Below are 18,356 nucleotides of genomic sequence, written 5' to 3'. Positions count from 1 at the left end.
TCCAGCACTGATGAACACTTATCATTATTATTATCATTATTATTATTATTATATATAACAAATACTCTGCACATGCTTTTGTTTGCATGGGCTGATGTTCACTGCGAATTGAGTCACATTAAGTGATTCTATATATATGCGGGAGTCACTTTTGGACATTTGGACAATGTTGTTTTGTTAAATTTCTGTCACTGGACATTTGCTGAAGACAAAAACGGGACACGCTGTTTTTTTATAGAGGAATTCTGAGGCAGGAATCATGAAAGGTAAACGCATTAATCTGTTATTTCTTTTTAAAATACTTTATTCATGCATGTTCCAGTGTGATAGACACATGGTTCCGTGCCGGCACCTGCACCGGGCACCGTGGCGACCGCACATGTTTCCCATCTGCTGTGAAACCTGGCAGCGTAGGTTATGTCAAATAAAAAGTGGACTTTGTTGTTGTTGGACAGGGAGACTTTGATCAGTCAGCTTTTAAAATCTCGACGTGTGCGTGCTGCCCACATCCGTGTTTCTTGAAACATGTAACGGGCGCAGATTGACTTAATATCCCCCCCCTGTTCCTTTTAAGAGGAGAGGGAGAGTGAAAACATAACATTTGGGAATATTTGGGCATGAAAGCAGATCTGCCAGTGGCTTTTGAAGAGGGGCATGTGTTCCCTGAGTGAACGGCTGACAGAGATGGACGGACGCAGTAAGACAAATGATACGTCCCCACATGTGGGATTATAGCTTGAAAAGATGTTGGCATGGTTATTAACTATGATGGATTAGACCCTGTGTTTATTATTATGACTACTAAATAATCCTTTTATTCAGGTTTTGATGTGTCGATGTGTTAAAATCTGGATAATCCTATATTGCACTGTTGGAGAATCTTTCTTTGGATTTTGTGCAAGTCTTTTTTTAAATCATAGTTCGGCTATACATTCATTTAAAAACCCGGCGACTCCACCCAACATCGCTTGCGACAGCTTTACATCTGCGAAATGAATAACAGCCGCCTCTCTCATTGAATAAATCCAGATTTCTTTTTTGTTTATAATTAGTCATACAAGGCACTTTTGCTGTAATGTGAAGAAGGGGTGCAGGGTTCAATAAGTTCACAATAAGTCTCTCTCTACTCATTTTTGTCCATAGAACGATGGAATTGTGCTATTTTTTCTTATTTAGTTTCAGTTTCTTCCCTTTGTTGTGATGTTAAATGTGACCTTTTATTTATACTTTTGTCCAAATACATGATTTATTCACATATATGACCAGCTGCTGACGGTGTGATGCTTGGAGACTAATGTATATGCAGCCATCAGATGCCAAAAATTTTCCAAAGACACAGAAAGACTGCTCTCTTCTGGCACCTAGTGGTATCTACTGGTAGAATAACTCTAGTACCGGGCAGGGAAAAAGTGATTATGTTTACATTTTCACAAGCTGAAGAGAACTGTAATGAAATTATTGGGTAACTTTTGCGAAATATTGGTTTTACATAAGGGAAAAATCAAGTCGGGCTTTAAAGGAGTAAATCAATCCCACGACAGCACATTGTGTCTCTGTTTTTCTTCTGGAGCCTCGAGGAGAGACGCCACGCCATGAATCACGAGACGACACAGCAAATTGACTCCTCCAATGGGTTTTTTTTCTTCTTCTGCCTGACAGTGCAGGAGGTCTGTTAATGTGGTTTCCAGTACTGCAGAGAGAGAGAGAGAGAGCACAAATCCAGCCTGGCCTGGCCTGGCCTGAGGAGAACAAAACATGCTGCCTCATACATTCCAAATGGGGAGGTGGTGGGGGTCAGAGAGGAAGGGTGAGGAGCAGGGGAATAGCAGACAGGTGTATGGTTTGGTTGGCAGAAATCAAAAGGAAAGAGTGAGTGAAGGAGAAAGGAGGCACAGAAAGAGAGGAAAAGAGTGTTTGGAGTGTAATTTGTGCTGAGACGGCTCCTGAAAACTGTCAGTGTGAGCGTTTTAAAAAGGTGGATTGAATGGAGAACATTATCTCAATGTTTCTCCTGAACTTCTTCCTGTTTCCACTCCATAAAAGTGTAGAGTGTCAACTGGACTGGACTGAAAGTCACTTGTATTATTCTGCTTAGAGGTTCTGTTTGATATAAAGGGGCATCTAAATGACTCAGACACGTTGTTTATTATGTACATTTTGTGCTTCCCATAGCAGCTAGTTAGCTTCGGCCTAGTTACACCACTGCATTTTGCTGCACAATGGTGTTACTTTGAGCTACTTGCTTAGCTTTTAGCAGCCTAGCTATGTACTTTTAAACCAATAACTTATTAAATATAGTTGGATCTTAGAGCTTTTTAAGCAACCTCATGTGTAAATTGATAGAAATATGTGAAGCAAGCGTATCCCTCAGCTACACATAGCATCATTTCTAAACTGGCTCCAGATTATTTATACATGCTTATATGGTCAAATTTATGTTATGTAATATGTGAATAGTTTTTTGTAACAGTGGTTTCTTTTGTTGAAAGTAGCATCGGCTAATTTAGCTAGTGCTACCTTGACTGATTTTGTCTTAATCTATGTTGTAGTTTGAAGTTTATTTTCACTTTTTTGTGGAACTGAAAGATGAAAAAGAAACTTAAAACTTAACTTATAAAAAATTCTCAGTCTGATTAGCAAGCTAACATTAGCAAGCTACTAGGGCTACTAGCGGGCTGAGTTGTGTGTCAGTAAAGTGGTGTGTCAGTGAAGTAAAATTTAGGAAATAATGATTTAATAAACAGTGGGATCCACACTCCACAATCCAAATAGTTTTCCTCCTATTTACTTTTATTTGCTTTGTCATTCTTGGCGTTCATCCGTCTCTGGGAAAAGTCCACCAAACATGTTAATTATGTGAAATTTGAGGGCGAGTAAAATACCCCAAAAAAACCATTCAAATAAAGAATTAGAGAGTCTTGTCCACACCCTTTGTCCTCACAGCCCTGTAAACCCAACCAGACGTGTCTCGGTGTCTCCGGCTGGCCCGAGACGAAGCAGTTTAGTCCAGGGAAAACACGATACGTTTATGGGATCGCGGCTCTGAAAATCTCCCGTTTCACTGCCGAACCACAATAAAAGTCCGTAACTCCAGCTTCACAGTCTGCAGCAAAGCATACCAGGTGTTTATAGTTGTGCGAGGAGACCACACATTCCGGTCAGAGGGCACCTAAATGACTCGGTTGAGGTCAGGGGTTTAGAATCATTAGGCTTTTTTACGACTTGTGGTCAAGACCCCCGCTCTGATCTGGAGCCGGGCCCATAATTCCTCGTCTTATTTAGGTGGGAGGTTGACGTAGAGACTCTTGAGGAGTAATCCCGTGATTGTCAGAGCGACTTAAACGTTGCATCTTTATGTGGACGTCACACCACATCACTGCTTGACATGTCGAGTTCTCCGAGGGCTCTGTTCACACAGGATAGCATTGTGCTCATTCCTCTGGCAGAAACGATGTCCAGAAGGAGGATTAAGGGAGGAAGAGGGTGGGGAAAGGCATAGAAGAGTCCAAGTCCCCCCCCTCCCCGCTACAAAACCACCACAGAAGAACCACAAACATAAAGTGGCGCTGATGGTTAGCCGAGACAAAGTCAAGGTCTGGCGTTTGCATTCACAAAATATCTCTTGGTAGAAGAGGATGCAGGGATTGACGCCATGTGGTAGAAGAGCAACTTCATTCTCTACTTCATTGTTAATTCCAAGGCTCTGCTTCCACTTGCCTGACCTTTAATTCTGTAATTGACACCTGAACTCACCTGAACACATATCCTTATGAAAACTGGTCAGAAACAATCCAAACTGTTTAGACAAAGCCCTGTAAGTGGCCTGGACTACGTCAGTCTCATGTCCTGTATGTGCTGTTTTAGCGTTTCTGCTGCACTGCTGTGTTTTCATAGGTGTGGTGGCTGGCCACCGTACACCACCTGAACTAGCATTATCTAGTTGGTCATAGCATACTTGTGGAACTTACTGGAACGACCAAGCCCTCTACCAACTTTTGCTAAAACAGCAGTCCTCGTACCTGGACACACTTGACTTTTTTATCCAAAATATCACTCTTTTTTGGACGATGTTTGCATTTGCTGGGATGTGATTATGAGACTATGTGTGGTATCAGTTTTTGTCTTGTCCTGATTATGAGCTGTGGAACTACTACTACTGACCTTATCTCGCCCATTGTTTTTTGACAAAAGCATGATTTGATCTGATCTGAAGAGCTTGTGTATTAACACATCCACTTGCAACCATGCACCTGTTGGACAACACTAGTTGTAATTCACATGGACTTTAACTTTAAATGGGACCATCATTAACCAAATATAGACTTTGCTACACTAACAAAGGCCTTAAATGAGCAATTGAGTCAGTAAACACCTCAAGGAAAGGCTTAATGACTTTATAATTCAAGTGAGAAGTAGTAATATCTTAGCGAAGTTGCCCCCTGATGGCCATTCAAGAGAATACAACTTCCAGGCACTTCTACATTGGCCTCAATCTTTTTCGACTTGTAGAATACGTCCATTTTTATAGTCTATGCTTTGACACCACCAACATCTTGGTGGCTGTTTGTGACCTTTCTATCTATAGATACCTATGGTTATGTAGTGTATACACTGTGTCATTTTCCCCCAAGCAACCTCGACCGAATGTATTATATAACAGCCATATGTTTGTCATAAAGAGTTTTTGTCAGAGTACTAAAACGTGTTTTTGGGTAGCTTTTTATGCTTTTATTACATTTCTGCCTGCCCGTCACCACTTATTTTTTGTTTTCTCGTCTTTAAATTCACATCATTGCAACTTATTTACTTGTTATAGCTGTGTAAACACTCCAAGTGTAAACCAAACCTTTCCACCCTCTGTCTGCATCTTTGTTTAGATAAACAATCAAAAAACTGATTCTGTTAAAAAAACACTCCAATAATCTGCCAATAATATATATATATATATACACATATATTTAGATGGCCAGCATCAGTGACGTCCATGACCTTTTTGTACATAGTTACACAATAATACACAATTACAAGGGTTGTTGTCTGTTGTTTTGGTCCTCTTTGTAATCTAAACACAGTTTGTTTAGAAGGAAACCAGGCTCTCCTTGTTGCCTCAGAGCTGTTGAGTCACCAAACCATGGACATCTGTTGTAAATCGGCCTGCTTAAAGTAATCAAACCTGTCAGATCAATCCAACTTCTAAGCCGTATTGCTCTTACCTTATAACTTGGAATCCCCAGTTGCCCTGTTGCCTCCATCCGCTCCGGTGGAAAGATTTACTGCTATATAAGGAGTAGTGAGGTGGAAACTTAGGTTCAGGAGGTGAAACTGTAGCGTGGATATGACATTTTCATGCTCATAATCGGGGGTTCGCTTATTAAACACCTCTGCATTAACCATGACCAGAACCTTTCCCTAATCTTAGCCACATGTTTTCCCAACATTGAACATGTGTCCCAATCATGAGATATTTGACCGTGATGTTTGCGTAAACACATTTTATCGCTGACAGGAATAGATTTTGCAGGAAGCAACAACTTTGACATGTTCTGAAACACAATATCAACATAGTATCTCTGTCCACAAACACAAGAATTATTGTGATTTTACTTGGTGCGCAATTTTTATTTTAGCAAAAAAAAAAAAGGAAAATCCTGAGAAAGCTTCACAGTATGTGTTACATAACTTCCCAAATTAACCAGATAAATGATATAGAATGAGTTCATTTTGCAACCGTTCAAAAGAACAAACAATTGGTTTTTCTGCTTTTGTTTCCAGCTAACAGCTCTCTACTTAAGTGAATTTATTCATATTTTGTAGAAAACCATAGATAATTGGTGTAAAGTTAGCGCAAAGTTGCAATTTGTAGTGTATTGACACTTTTTTGGTTAAAATCTGTAGCATTTTGGACCATTTCACTTTTCAGGCTGAACAGGTTGAGTGTTAGCACGCTAATGTTAGCAAGCTAACATTTTTGGTATATAAACAATAAGAACAAGTTTGTGTGGTGTAGTGTTGGATATAACAATTTAATAAACACAAAGATAAGTGTGACCTTGTGAAAAGTGCTAGCAATTAGCTTAGTTTTGTTTTTGGTATAATCTTGACGAACCTTGACTGGGGTCCATATTCAACTATACACATTGGTTAACCTTTAATTACTTCACCAAGAACTTTGACAATAGTACAAGATAAAGTAGTACTTCCAAAAAAAACCAAATAAAAGGTAGTTGTTTGGGGCATAAATGTGTTTTCCTCTCATCTCCTCCTCTTTGCGGGGGTCCTCCTGTGTTTGGGCGTGCTCACACCTGCTACCAGTTACTTTGAGGTGGTTTTTACCGTTAATGCAGTTTTTTTGGAGGATAAAAGAGCGGGGGGGGGGGGGGGGAGAAGGACAAAACAGAAATTCAAAACAGTTGCAAGGTTGGGTTTACTTTAAAGCATCCCATTTACTGTGAGAAGCAAAGACGTGTGTTATTGGTTAAACATGTCACAAGCGATTTATGAGGATGCCTTGTGTTTGTGAAACTGGCACAAACTGAGAATGTATTTTGCATTTGAATGAAACAAACTCCGATCAAAGTGTGAATTTAAGTTTATGCAGAGAATCAGAGCGAATCAGACGGAGCTTAAGTAGTTTCACAGTGGTTTGCTGTGGCCTGACTGTAAGGTGTGACCTGTTAGGGCGTCGTGTGTCTTGGACAGGTCGACTTCCTCACCACCGAGACAGACGTGAGTGTTTTTTCCACCGAGTTTGGGGGGAAAAACAGAAATGAGGCCAGAAAAAATCAGAGAAAAAGGTGAATGAGGATAAATGTAACTGAGGAGTTGTTGGATATTTGAGGGTTAGATATTATTTGATTTGTGCTGACGTTTAAACATTTTGAATCCGACCCTGTTCACGACAAGAATTCAACTTTTCCCACAGAAATCCTTCAAGAAAACATCAGGGTGGGAAAAGTCTGTGATTTATACAAGTGTGGGATGTGAGCAGGGTTTTATGTGTTGTTGTTGTGTTACCACCACCACAATTATACCCTTAATATTATTGTTTTTCTGTGACTGCTGCCCACATACTGATGTTGTAAGTTTACATTCTCACTATTGTCTTTACTTGTCATTCTTCTCCCCACATTTAAAGGACCAGTGACTAAAATTTTCGCTGAATTTTATGTAATCATTGTTAATACTGAGCATTTTCTGTATTATTGTTTTTCATTACCTCAAAATCAGGCTCATGAGGGTTAGCAGATCAGTTAACATGCTCGCCTGTTACTGTATGACTAAGAATTGAGCAACGGTACTTTATTTTTTGGGGGGGAAGTTGTTGTTTTTCTGGCACGGTTGGAAAAAGTGAGTCTCGTTTTAACTCCTGAGGGAAATCTGTGCCTTAATTGCTTCACAGTGTTTTACCAGCGTGCTGTTAAACTTTGTGCACCTGGTCTTTGTTGCCGGGCAGATACTGTAGTGTTCTGTACAGTGCATCCATCTGAAATCTTTTACTTCTCTGGAAACAGATGTTTGCTGCTGCTGAAAACAAGGACAACGGGGTTACGTTTGCAGGTTGTAAAATTGAAACGCTTAACCTGAAAACACCGTGATACGGAGCTCCACGGAGATCAGGGGAAACACGCACATTTCCATCCACGTCAACAAATTGGCATGTTTTAATCAGGTGTCACAGGACAGCATAAATAAATAAACAGACAAATACGTCTTTAACTGTTTGTCCTGCATTCATCGTCCCTCCATCATTACGTCTCCCCCCCTCCGTCGTTATGTCATTCCTGGCGTTTTGTGACTTGTCCATTGCAGACTCTGACCTCAGCTGTTCCACCGCTGACTCATACCCAACACGGAGGCGTTTCTTCGGCTGGACAAATCCAGCATGTTTTTGGAAATACTGTACCTCTTGTCATCTCCATCATTTGAACCTCTACCAGTTGAATTTTCCTTCAAATCTCTCTCTCCTCTGCTTCTCTCTCTCTGAGCAGCCAGACTTCCCTGTGTGTTGAGCTGATTATGTGGTGAACCACACAGATCCTTCCATGGCAGACAGTTTGGTTTCACAACTCCAGTTGAAAAAATACTTGTTTTGAGCTCAGGAGACAGAATAAAAACATTCAAATATATTTGTCCAAGTACAGGAACAACTGCAAACTTTCCCCCCCCAAATCTGTCATACAACATAAAAACAACCTGTCTATTACTATGACATTTAACTCAATTATTCCTAAATTGAGGACACCTAGTTGCGACATGGCGGAGTAGAGGCTAGCACTGTTGCCTCACAGCAAGAATACCACCAATTCGATCTCTCCGGGTACTCCATCCTTTCACAGTCGAAAAACAGGTTAATTGGACACTCTGTACTGACCATAGGTGTAGATGAGAGAGTGTTAGATCTGGGCTTGGTCCCAGCTCCCTTGTGACTCTCTTGTAGGGGATAAAGTGGTAGAAAATTATTGCAGATACCTAACAGCTACACTCTTAGAAATACAAGTGCTAAGGTTCTTTGGCTTGTCCTCATAGGAGAACCCTTTTTTGGCTCCAAAAGGGTTCCAAAAGGGTCCTTCTACAAGGGCTGAGGTGCTACCTGGAACCATTTGCTTCTGAAAAAGGGTTCTTGGTAACACTAATGGTGCCAGTGAGAACCCTTTCCTGAATAAAGGGTTTTAAAAGGGTTCTCCTATGAGGACAAGCCGAAGAACCCTATACGATTCTACTGAGCACTTTTATTTCTAAGAGTGTAGAGGATGTATTGGGTACCATCCAAACCAATGCAAAAAATGCACACATGGTGGTGAGACATGGTTTGGAACAGATGGACGTAAACCAGATGAGAATGGAGCCTAAATCTTATCCACAATACCTTTAAAAACATCTGTCTGGAGGCAGTGGACATATTTTCCACATGTGCAGAGTCAAACATACTCAGGTGCAAAGTCTTTTCAGTGTGTCTCCATAGCTTGTGACGGCTCAGTCAGACAGTGTTAAATTGAAGGTCAGCTCCTCAGACAGTATCCACTCTAAACGCTCCCTCTCTTCAACCTGCCAAAGCCACTTTTTCTCCTGACTCTAAGCGTTTTCCTTCAGGAAACACCCTCCCCTGCTGTTTCCCCCTCCAGTGTCTCCGTCTCCTCACATCATCACAGCCACGTTCTCCTCAGGTGTGGGCTCGCTTTACGGTTTAGTGACGTCTTGTTGTGAAGTCTAATGCGGTTACACGGGAATGTCATAAAATCATTCTGGTTCTAATCGTCTGTGGTGCTGGTGCTGCAGCCTCAGAGTATGTGATGACAACCTCCTCAAACACACACACACACGTAAAACCAACAATCTTCTCACACTGTGAAACTCTGTTTCTCCTGAGTGTGAACCAAGCTCAGTGAAAACATCTGAGAGTAACAAAACCTGAACTCACTGTACTGTACGATACAGGAGGGGGGGGTTCCTATGATTTATGACACAAGAAAGTGGCTCTCCGCTTAATGTCTGTTCTCTCCTTATGTTTTCACAGATAACTATGGTGGATATGAGAACCAGCTTTTTAAAGGTAAGGACCAAGAAGCTGCTGTGGATTCTGGCGTCTATAAGATCTATTGTGTTGTACATTTGTTTTGAGTTATTTCACCTTAAAAAAAAAAAACGAAAGAAAACTACAAGATATATCATAGGTTCCATCAAAATATGAAGGAGAAAAGCCGGAAAAAAAATAAATCTATAGGTGCTTGAAGAATAGCATTCTCCAGTGAGAATATACTGTAACAGGAAATAGTTTTTTTATATAATGTGTCAATATTCTTTATTAAATAGTAAATGGATTATTTATTATTATTATCCAATCGTAACTTTATTTATAAAGCACTTTAAAAACAACAGCTGAAACAAAGTACTCTGTACATCAGAGATGAACAAATAAAACATACAAACGGTCTCAAACTCACGGCCCGCCACTTAATATCAAGTTATGATAAGTTATTTCTATGTAAACAAATATGTTTGTTATTGTTAACTATACAGTACATTGTTCCCAGCGCAAAAACAAATATTTTGAAATTTGGTGAAATATGGTCAACAATATCATCATTGCTATAAAATGATGCAATATTGTTGCTTTTTTCCCCCAAAAAATGACCTGACCTCCTGACCAGACTAGACTAGAGTCTCTAAAAGTACATAAAACTGTTAGAAGAACTAAATTTGCATCGTCAGTTGTTGTCATACTAACATTTCTTTCCTTATATCTGTCTTCCAGAGGAGGATTTCACTGGAGAGGAAGAGGAAATGCCTTCATTCAGAGGTGAAGTCAATAATACCACTTATTTTTAACGCGACAAAATGTGAAAAGTCAAAAATGATATTATATATTTGAGAGGGAAAATCTGTTTCTGTGTGCGCACAAAAACACAGAGGATGTCAAATGAGAAGCAGAAGGTCCGTCAGTTAGGAATTGTACTGTTTCCCTTTTTGTTGTCATCTTGAAATAACCGTGACTAATGTGCATGATGTTCTCACAGCTCAGGCCTCTCTTCTCTTGATTTGTTTTATCAGAGCGGCTGCCAGAACTGGTGATTTAATTCTGCAGTGTTATTATAAGTGACGGGGATACTTGTCAAAACTATACAAATGGTAATAACCAAATAACCAAAACCATCTTTTTGCCGACTTTTGCTGGTTTAACTTCAAAATATCACTGTGGTTTAAGGGGAAATAAAATATTATGTTCAGGCGCTGTAACATGAATTTTAGCTTTATTTTAACTAAACCTTTGTATTATATTATATATATATATTATTATATATGTGTTGTGTTGATTCTCTGTGTCTCAGGTCGCAGCAGAGGTGGTTGTGTGAGGTGTCAGCAGAGTCATTCTCTCCAGCTCGCCGTCAAAGTCCTCTATGGGTTTGTGGCGTTCCTCATCATCACGGTGGCCGTCCTGGCGTCACTCGGTGAGCTCACTTTGATTTATAAAAAATTTTTTTTACCATCGCCCTACAACCCCGCAAGACACTGAAAAGTAGACACTATGCTGTCAATTTACGTTCCTCAAAGCCTCTAACTGGTACTTAGATGTTGATTATGCGTATATTTATGGCTAATAAACCTTCATGGACCCTTCATTGAAATACTTAACTAATTAAAAAAACTCAAATTCACTCCTATGTCAGCGGGGATTGGCACCAGCACCCTCCACGACCCTCATGTGGAGGATAAAGTTGCTTTTTCCCCTCTCTAGACTCTCAGAAAGTAGTAAAAACAACAGAAAAATTGTGTGTGGGACATAAAGGAGGATGAATTTCAACTTTATAAGATGGTAATTAAGTATTTTGATTAAAAAACATGTCAACATGAAGTTATTAGACTGTAGATTTTAGTAATTACCAGGCTATTACCTTGATATTACTTTGTTAATAACATCTTATTACTGCAATATCATCTCCTTGTTACCACACTACCACGTACATTAGTAGGAGTTAGGAGTTAAATGGAAATGGTCCATTTTCAATCCCTTAGATCAAGTGACCATGTGACCGTTCTCTGGGTCCTGAGCGTCTTATTTTAGCTGAAAGCTGCTCAGCATCAACATGTGCTTTTCACATTAACATGACTTTTTTTTACTGGGCCACAAACTCATAAATATTCCCCCTTTTTTTTTTAACGGCTGTTCAGGGAGATCAGAAGAGAGACAGTGACGGTGTGTTGTGCACAATCCACACAACAACAACAATAACACAAACACAAGGTTGTACATAGGGACACACGTTCAGAGAGGTTATACCCAAACGGTAACTGGTCAGGACGTCACCCAGAATAATCTGCATTACATTCTGACGCCTCCAGAATCATGAAATATCTGGCACCGTGTCGTCGTTTTCTCAACCTGCAACCAGGTTCCAATTGGACGATAGCAGCTGTCAATCAAACTGGTGTTCACTCGTACACTTTATTGTGCATTTTTCCTCTAAATGTGACCAAGATTGACAAAAAATTGACATCACGTTCTTTTAGAAAATACCTAAAAACCAGTGAGGGAGAGCATTAAGTTATTGTCAAATCAAGTGAGAAGTTCATCCAACTTCTTTCTTACAACCAACAGAGTCGCCCCCTGGTGGCTATTCATGATATTGCTTTGTTCATGGCTTTAGTGAAGAAACCAGGAGGTTACATCCCTTTATATATATCGACATATATATCTCTATTTATAGTTCAAATTATACTTTAGATTAAATGTTTTTATTCATCAATAATTAACTAAACTTTTGCCGTAAGTTAGCTCAGTGGCTAACTTGTTGCTAAATTTAAATATTACAGGATTTTCATGTATGATTTTACAATTATCGCCTTATATTGTCAAACTGCAGATAGTAGTAGATATTTAATATGTTATTTCAAGGTTTCAAACACGTTAATGTATAAAAATCAATGGTTTTTGATGATTTTTGGTGAAAGAAATAATGAATTATTTGTTTTCCATTGCGAAACATAAGAATAAGGGTAAATAACTGTATATATACGGCCGGGGATATATATATATATATATATATATATATATATATATATATATATATATATATATATATATATACGGGAGAAAAAAAAAAAAAAAGAATGTGATTAAATCTGTTAATGAACTGCCATAGTACTAAACGTGTTGTACATACAGAAGAAAACAGCATTCGGCTCATGTCAAGCTCATGTTGCCGCTAACTTACACAGCACAGCTGCACGACACCAAAGCTCTGGAAAGTCAACTGTCAACAGAAAAGATATTGCACTTGGCTGCACCCTCGTGACGGAGCATGTGCTGAAGGGAAAAACACCAACCTTTGATTTCTCCTTCCCCGCTGAACATCTGTTTTATAACAAATAAATTATTCCGGCGAGAAATATGTTAAGTAACAACTGTGGAATGGAACAACACATAGTTTGCTGTTGGGGTCACTGAGAAAACTCGAGGTTTGGAGTGCATTTGTTTTTGTCAAATCATGATATAGAGAGAATAATTACTGGTAAAAGTGTCTAATTATATGGGCCTTTATGCGCATCCTTGAACAAAAAAAAAAGAGAAAGAGGCATGCGCCACATCTCATCAGAGCAGAGCAGAATGTGCAGAAAGCATGTGGAAGTACTTATATATGCAACACTGAGTGGAAAAGACCTGCGTTAACCCCCTGAGTCAGGGGTTAGAGTGCTAAAAAAAAAGTGTCCAAATACACATTATGCAAACTCACATTCACTAAATTGTTGTTGGTCTCTTGGGAAATTATGTCAGGGGAGCAGAAGCAGGCAGCTGTAGAAACCACCATTTATCAAGTGTTTTAGTCACGTTTGTTTGCTAAGGAAAACCTGGGTTTCAAATTGAATTTCCTGTTTTTTTGCACCTTTAAATAGCTCCGATTTCCTGTTAATGCTAAAAATGTCCTGATGTTTTTCCTGTTTGTATTTGTTTCAAGATAATGGAAACTTAAATGAGATAACATTTTGGATAAATTCCCCCCTTAATTTCCACGTTTCTCCAGTGTTCAGGAAGGTTGAAAGGATGTCGGCAGAGGAGGCCGTCTACCACACTAAGATCTCCACGGTTCAACAAGGCATAAATGGTAAAATGGAAAGTTTCACATTTTCAAAAAAGATTTGACACAATTTGAACTGTGTTTTATAACATAACTCCACTCACGTCTTTGCTCCTTCTCTTTCTCCACCTTTTGGATTCCCTCAGATCTGAGCTCCACCTCAAACTGCTCCGGCTGCCTCGACGTGACTCTGTACAGTGAGGAGGTCGGCAGGCTGAAGAAAGAGTTTGAAGACATACAGAGAATGATACTGGGACAAGAGCAGGTCTCTGTCCATCACAATAGTGACAATCCAGCAATAGTTCAAAACCTATTAAGGCATAAGCTAATCTTCTCGATCCCCGTCCAGGTCCTGGACCAGGCCTCGCAGACTCAGGCCACTCTGAGGGCCATCAACGCCCGGGTGGTGCGCGAAACGCAAAACCACCTCGCCTCCATCCGACTTCTGAACCAGTCCCTGGAGAGATACGTGGATCGCGTGGAGGCCTGGAAGGACGTGATCGAGGAGACCGAGGAGAAGATGAAGAGTTTCACGGAGGACCAGTACGACATCAAAGCAACGGCGCACCAAATCAACACCACAGTGGTGCTCAGGTGAATGAAAAGCTGAGGACAGATGGTCAGTATTGCACATTTGGTAGATCTATGGACCATAACTGTCAGGACAAAGCTGCATGGCAGATATGAAACTATTGTTGAGTTATTTCAGTACAGCTAGTTTATCAACCGCACCTCACTGGGCGTCTGTGTTCCGATCTCCAGCACCATGTGGATCGATGCCCTGCAGAGGAAAGCCGACGAGGAGACTCTGGTCCTCCAGAGGTTGACCACCGAGTGGCAGAACTACAGCCGGGTTCTGAGCGCGATCAAGTCCAACACGAGCAACATCATGCAGACCGTGCGCTTCCTCCAGAACAGCATGGTGACAGACCGCCAGAGAATTTCCATGTCCACTGAGGTGTATTATGACCTCACTCAGCAGGTGGGTGTTTTCAGCTCTGTGTCTGTTTGACAATGACAACCACAGAAGAAGAAGAAGAGCAATTTAATCATGTGGTTGAGATGTATCATCTCAGCATGTTGTGCGTCATTCTCCAGGTGATGAACCTGCAGATGCAGCTCGACAATGTGACATCTTACATGGACGAACACGAGGAGAACATGCATGACCTGCACTACCATTCCAGGTAACGACCACATACACATCATGTAAATGAGGTCCATGTGGAGACCAGATGTTTGTCCCTGCAAATATGATAAATGAATCCAAACAGTCGCACAAATACAGTGTTAAACCACGTCAACTGAACTGTGCTCTCTAGATACTACGAGAACCGCACGGGTCAGCGTTTCTCCGCCTTGGACGGTCGCCTCAACTTCATCGAGATGGACATCCACACGGTCAACTCCAGCATCAACGCCACCGTCAGTCATGTCCAGAGCATGTACAAATACATCAACATCGAGAGCTCGTCCTGCCAGAGTCGCATGGGCAGACACACAGAAGACCTACAGGTTGGAAACATACAAGCACAAGATAGTTATCATGTCAAATTTGGAGTACTCCAAATTAACCAAAACTAGATCACATCACATCTAGCATTGATAGAGCTAGACTTGACCTAGACTCTCTCTTCTCTATCTCCTTGTGACCTTCTGACTCGTCACTTTCACCCTTTCTGCAGAATCTGAACAACACAGTCTTGTTACTCCTCCACTTAGCCGACACACTGAGGCAGCAGAACATGTTGCTAAACGTCCGACTGGACATGGATGTGAGGAACTTGTCCATGGTGATGGAGGAGATGAAGCTGGTGGACGTCCATCATACCCAGCTCATGAAGAACTTCACTATAGTCAAAGGTACAGTATATTGACATTCGAAGAGAAGATCTGACCCTTTTTACGAACACTCTTATCACATCCACTGTCTTTTCTCAACAGGTGCTCCTGGACCTCCAGGGCCCAAGGGGAACCGTGGTGAAAGTGGTCCTAAAGGGCGTGCAGGACTTGTTGGTAGTAAAGGTGACAGTGGCCCCATGGGAGGCCGTGGAGCAGCTGGAGTCAAGGGGTCTCTTGGGCCAAAAGGCGGACCAGGTGAAACAGGCCCCATTGGTAACAGAGGGGCAGTAGGAGTCAAAGGAGCCAAAGGCTCTCTTGGTCTGCCTGGCCCACGTGGTGAGAGGGGTCAGAAAGGTGACATGGGCCCCACAGGTACAGACGGGCCCCCAGGAGCCACAGGGCCTCTAGGGATCCAGGGTCAGGCAGGACTCCCAGGCATTATTGGGCCAACAGGACCAAGGGGAAAACCAGGACCAGTAGGACCACCTGGACCACCAGGAACCCCTGGACCTCCAGGGCTGCCGTACCTGCATGAGCAACTTAACACCCAACAGCGCACAAATGTGTCTGCCACTGGCTCTAAGAGGCAGTAAAGACAATGGACGGAGATGACTCGTCCAGTTCAATAGTCCTTCTGATAACTGAAGGAATATCAATCGATGTGACTGGAAATGCAATAATCCATTCGTATGGGATTGTGCAAGACAATGGAAAAACTTTATGAACAAATGCAAACAACTAAAATTGGAGTTGCAGCGTTAAATACCTGATGAAGTCACTGTGGCCACAGAGACGTGAACCTAGAGGACAGTGTGAAACGATGATAAACAGAACTGCTGCCACAGACTGAACTGCTGTTAAGACGTGAGAAATAATGGTACTCAGGCCTTAAACGGACTGTTTTTGGACAAACTTCATATGGCGTAGCTCTTTGTGGGTTTTATTTCTTGAATTATACCCAAATACAACAGACCTTCCAACTCGGTTGGCCATATGCAAATAACCGAGCACAGATTGGGCTTTTATCGTAATTAAAAACTCATATTTGATGGCGAGATTAATAGGAATAATAAACATCCATTACTGAATTTGAAGACTTGCCTAGTTGAATGTACTGGAAGTAAAGAATGTGTTTGAGGGTTTTGTGTAAAAGCCACAAAAACCTCACCGGGTATAATGAATAGGAGGGCTGTTAACCGCACATTTGGACTAAAGTGGTGTTTTCTGATCCAGACTACTCTAAAGTTTACTTCCCCATGCACTATTATATAGACACAGGAGCAATTTATTTTTGTGTGTGTATATTATATACACCATAACACAACCTTTCTCTGGTGGATTGCACTTTATTGGCTCTTAAAGTGTAAAAAAAAAAGAAGGTCAAGTTATATTTCACTATGTCAGAGCAGGTACTCTGAAGAAATGAAGAATTACTTCAAAAAAAGTAGGAGGGGTTTTAAGATGTTTTTTTTTTTTAGTTGAGTGACCATGGAGCTGTTGCAGTCTCCTGGGCGTAGCTGAACATTACATTTAAGACAGTTCTCACAACATCGTGGTTGCTGAGGATGAAGAAAATACGCTGTTCCTGCTTTAACCTTCCCTGTTGGTTGGTTGGTTGGTTCGCCCCTTGTTTGACGAATGGAGCTGGAGCTAGGAGGTGGTTAGCACAAAGACGAGAAAGACAAAAACAGGTAGGAAAAAAAAGCACAAATTAATATTCCTAAACACAGAATAAACAAACATGATACAGCAGCATAATCTGTAGGATATGGAGGTTAGCTGCAGGTTAATTTTACTTCCTGTTTTAAGCTAAACTGAGCTAAGCTAATTTCCGTGAAGGTTCTCAATCGTTCTCTTCAGTATTTAGCTGGAGGCAACTGGACTCATTTTTTACCTCTCATTCAAAAGAGGTCAATCTTCAGTTCTGAGGACGATTCGCTTCCATTAGCTAAGCTACATTAGCTTAATTTACACTAGATAAGCTAATGTAGCTTAGGTAATGGAAGCGAACGACTCACTCGCCTTCAGCGCTAATTCAAACCTTGTTCACAGACGTGAGAGTGGTTTCAATTAGCATTCATTTATAAGATATGACGGAACTTATTCGGTTTTTACCCCCTCTGTATTTCCTTAATTTGTGCAACAAATAAACAAGTACACATGACTTTTGAGAGCTAAGTTTTATGATACACCCATGCAGTAATCATTTATATCTTTACAAAAGAGACGCATACTATATTTTTTCGCTGTTGTAAATCTGTTTTGTTGTCATGAAACGCGACTGGTTTGCGTTGAACTTCAATAAATGCTTTCATGGACCGTCTTGTCACGTGACGTCAGTATCCTACACTGAGGAGGAGAAAGGGGGGGGGAAAGGGAGTGGTTTCTTCTTCTTTTTTTGTGTGTCATTAATACAAAACATATGTCAACCCCTCCCCGTTAAATTTTTGAGGTCTGCAGCCACAGGCTCAATATTCAATTGTCAAGATTTACTGTGTTGTTTTAACATAGGCACTTTAGCACATGGCCCACAATTAGCAGTGTTGCTGTTCAAAGTAGGATGCAGGGAAGTATAAGTGTACTCAGTATTTGCACTTGTTAGTATCAGTAAAAGCGAGTGTCCAGCTCCAAAGGGTGTGTCTGTGGAAACATTAATACTGTATTCTGGTTGTGATTGTAGCTTCAGATCAGCCACACAATCACACTGAGGTTCACTTGAGTAATGTGGGAAAAAAAAAAAGTGGGGCCTGTTTAAATTGGCAGGAGCCTCCTGTTCATTTTGGTTTGCTCCACTCACCGCATGCTTTACTCGCGATGCATATTTGAGAGCTTCAGTGTCGCCATGGAGGTCACTGGTTGGGGGGGGGGGTTTCGGAGGAGCTTAATTGTTGTTTTTCTACTTATTACAGTGGCTCAGCATCTCTAATCCGAGCCTTCGGGAGT

The 18,356-nt window shown here is 41.0% G+C and overlaps 1 protein-coding gene across 1 annotated transcript; it reads left to right on the top strand.

Moving 5' to 3' along the window:
* Positions 1-142: 142 nt before the first annotated feature.
* Positions 143-17,637, top strand: scara3 (scavenger receptor class A, member 3). The gene is made up of 12 exons (XM_083898333.1): positions 143-266; positions 9,515-9,550; positions 10,253-10,297; positions 10,827-10,946; positions 13,518-13,598; positions 13,718-13,836; positions 13,921-14,165; positions 14,334-14,553; positions 14,670-14,758; positions 14,894-15,086; positions 15,257-15,434; positions 15,516-17,637. Exons 1-12 carry the CDS (start codon positions 260-262, stop codon positions 16,004-16,006), a joined length of 1,824 nt encoding a protein of 607 aa, XP_083754459.1. The 5' UTR covers positions 143-259; the 3' UTR covers positions 16,007-17,637.
* Positions 17,638-18,356: the final 719 nt, after the last annotated feature.

The sequence above is a fragment of the Microchirus variegatus genome, assembly GCF_963457635.1.
Source record: "Microchirus variegatus genome assembly, chromosome: 12".
NCBI lineage: Eukaryota > Metazoa > Chordata > Actinopteri > Pleuronectiformes > Soleidae > Microchirus > Microchirus variegatus.
Note: the sequence above shows the minus strand (reverse complement) of the source record. Positions and strands in the feature narration are given on the sequence as shown.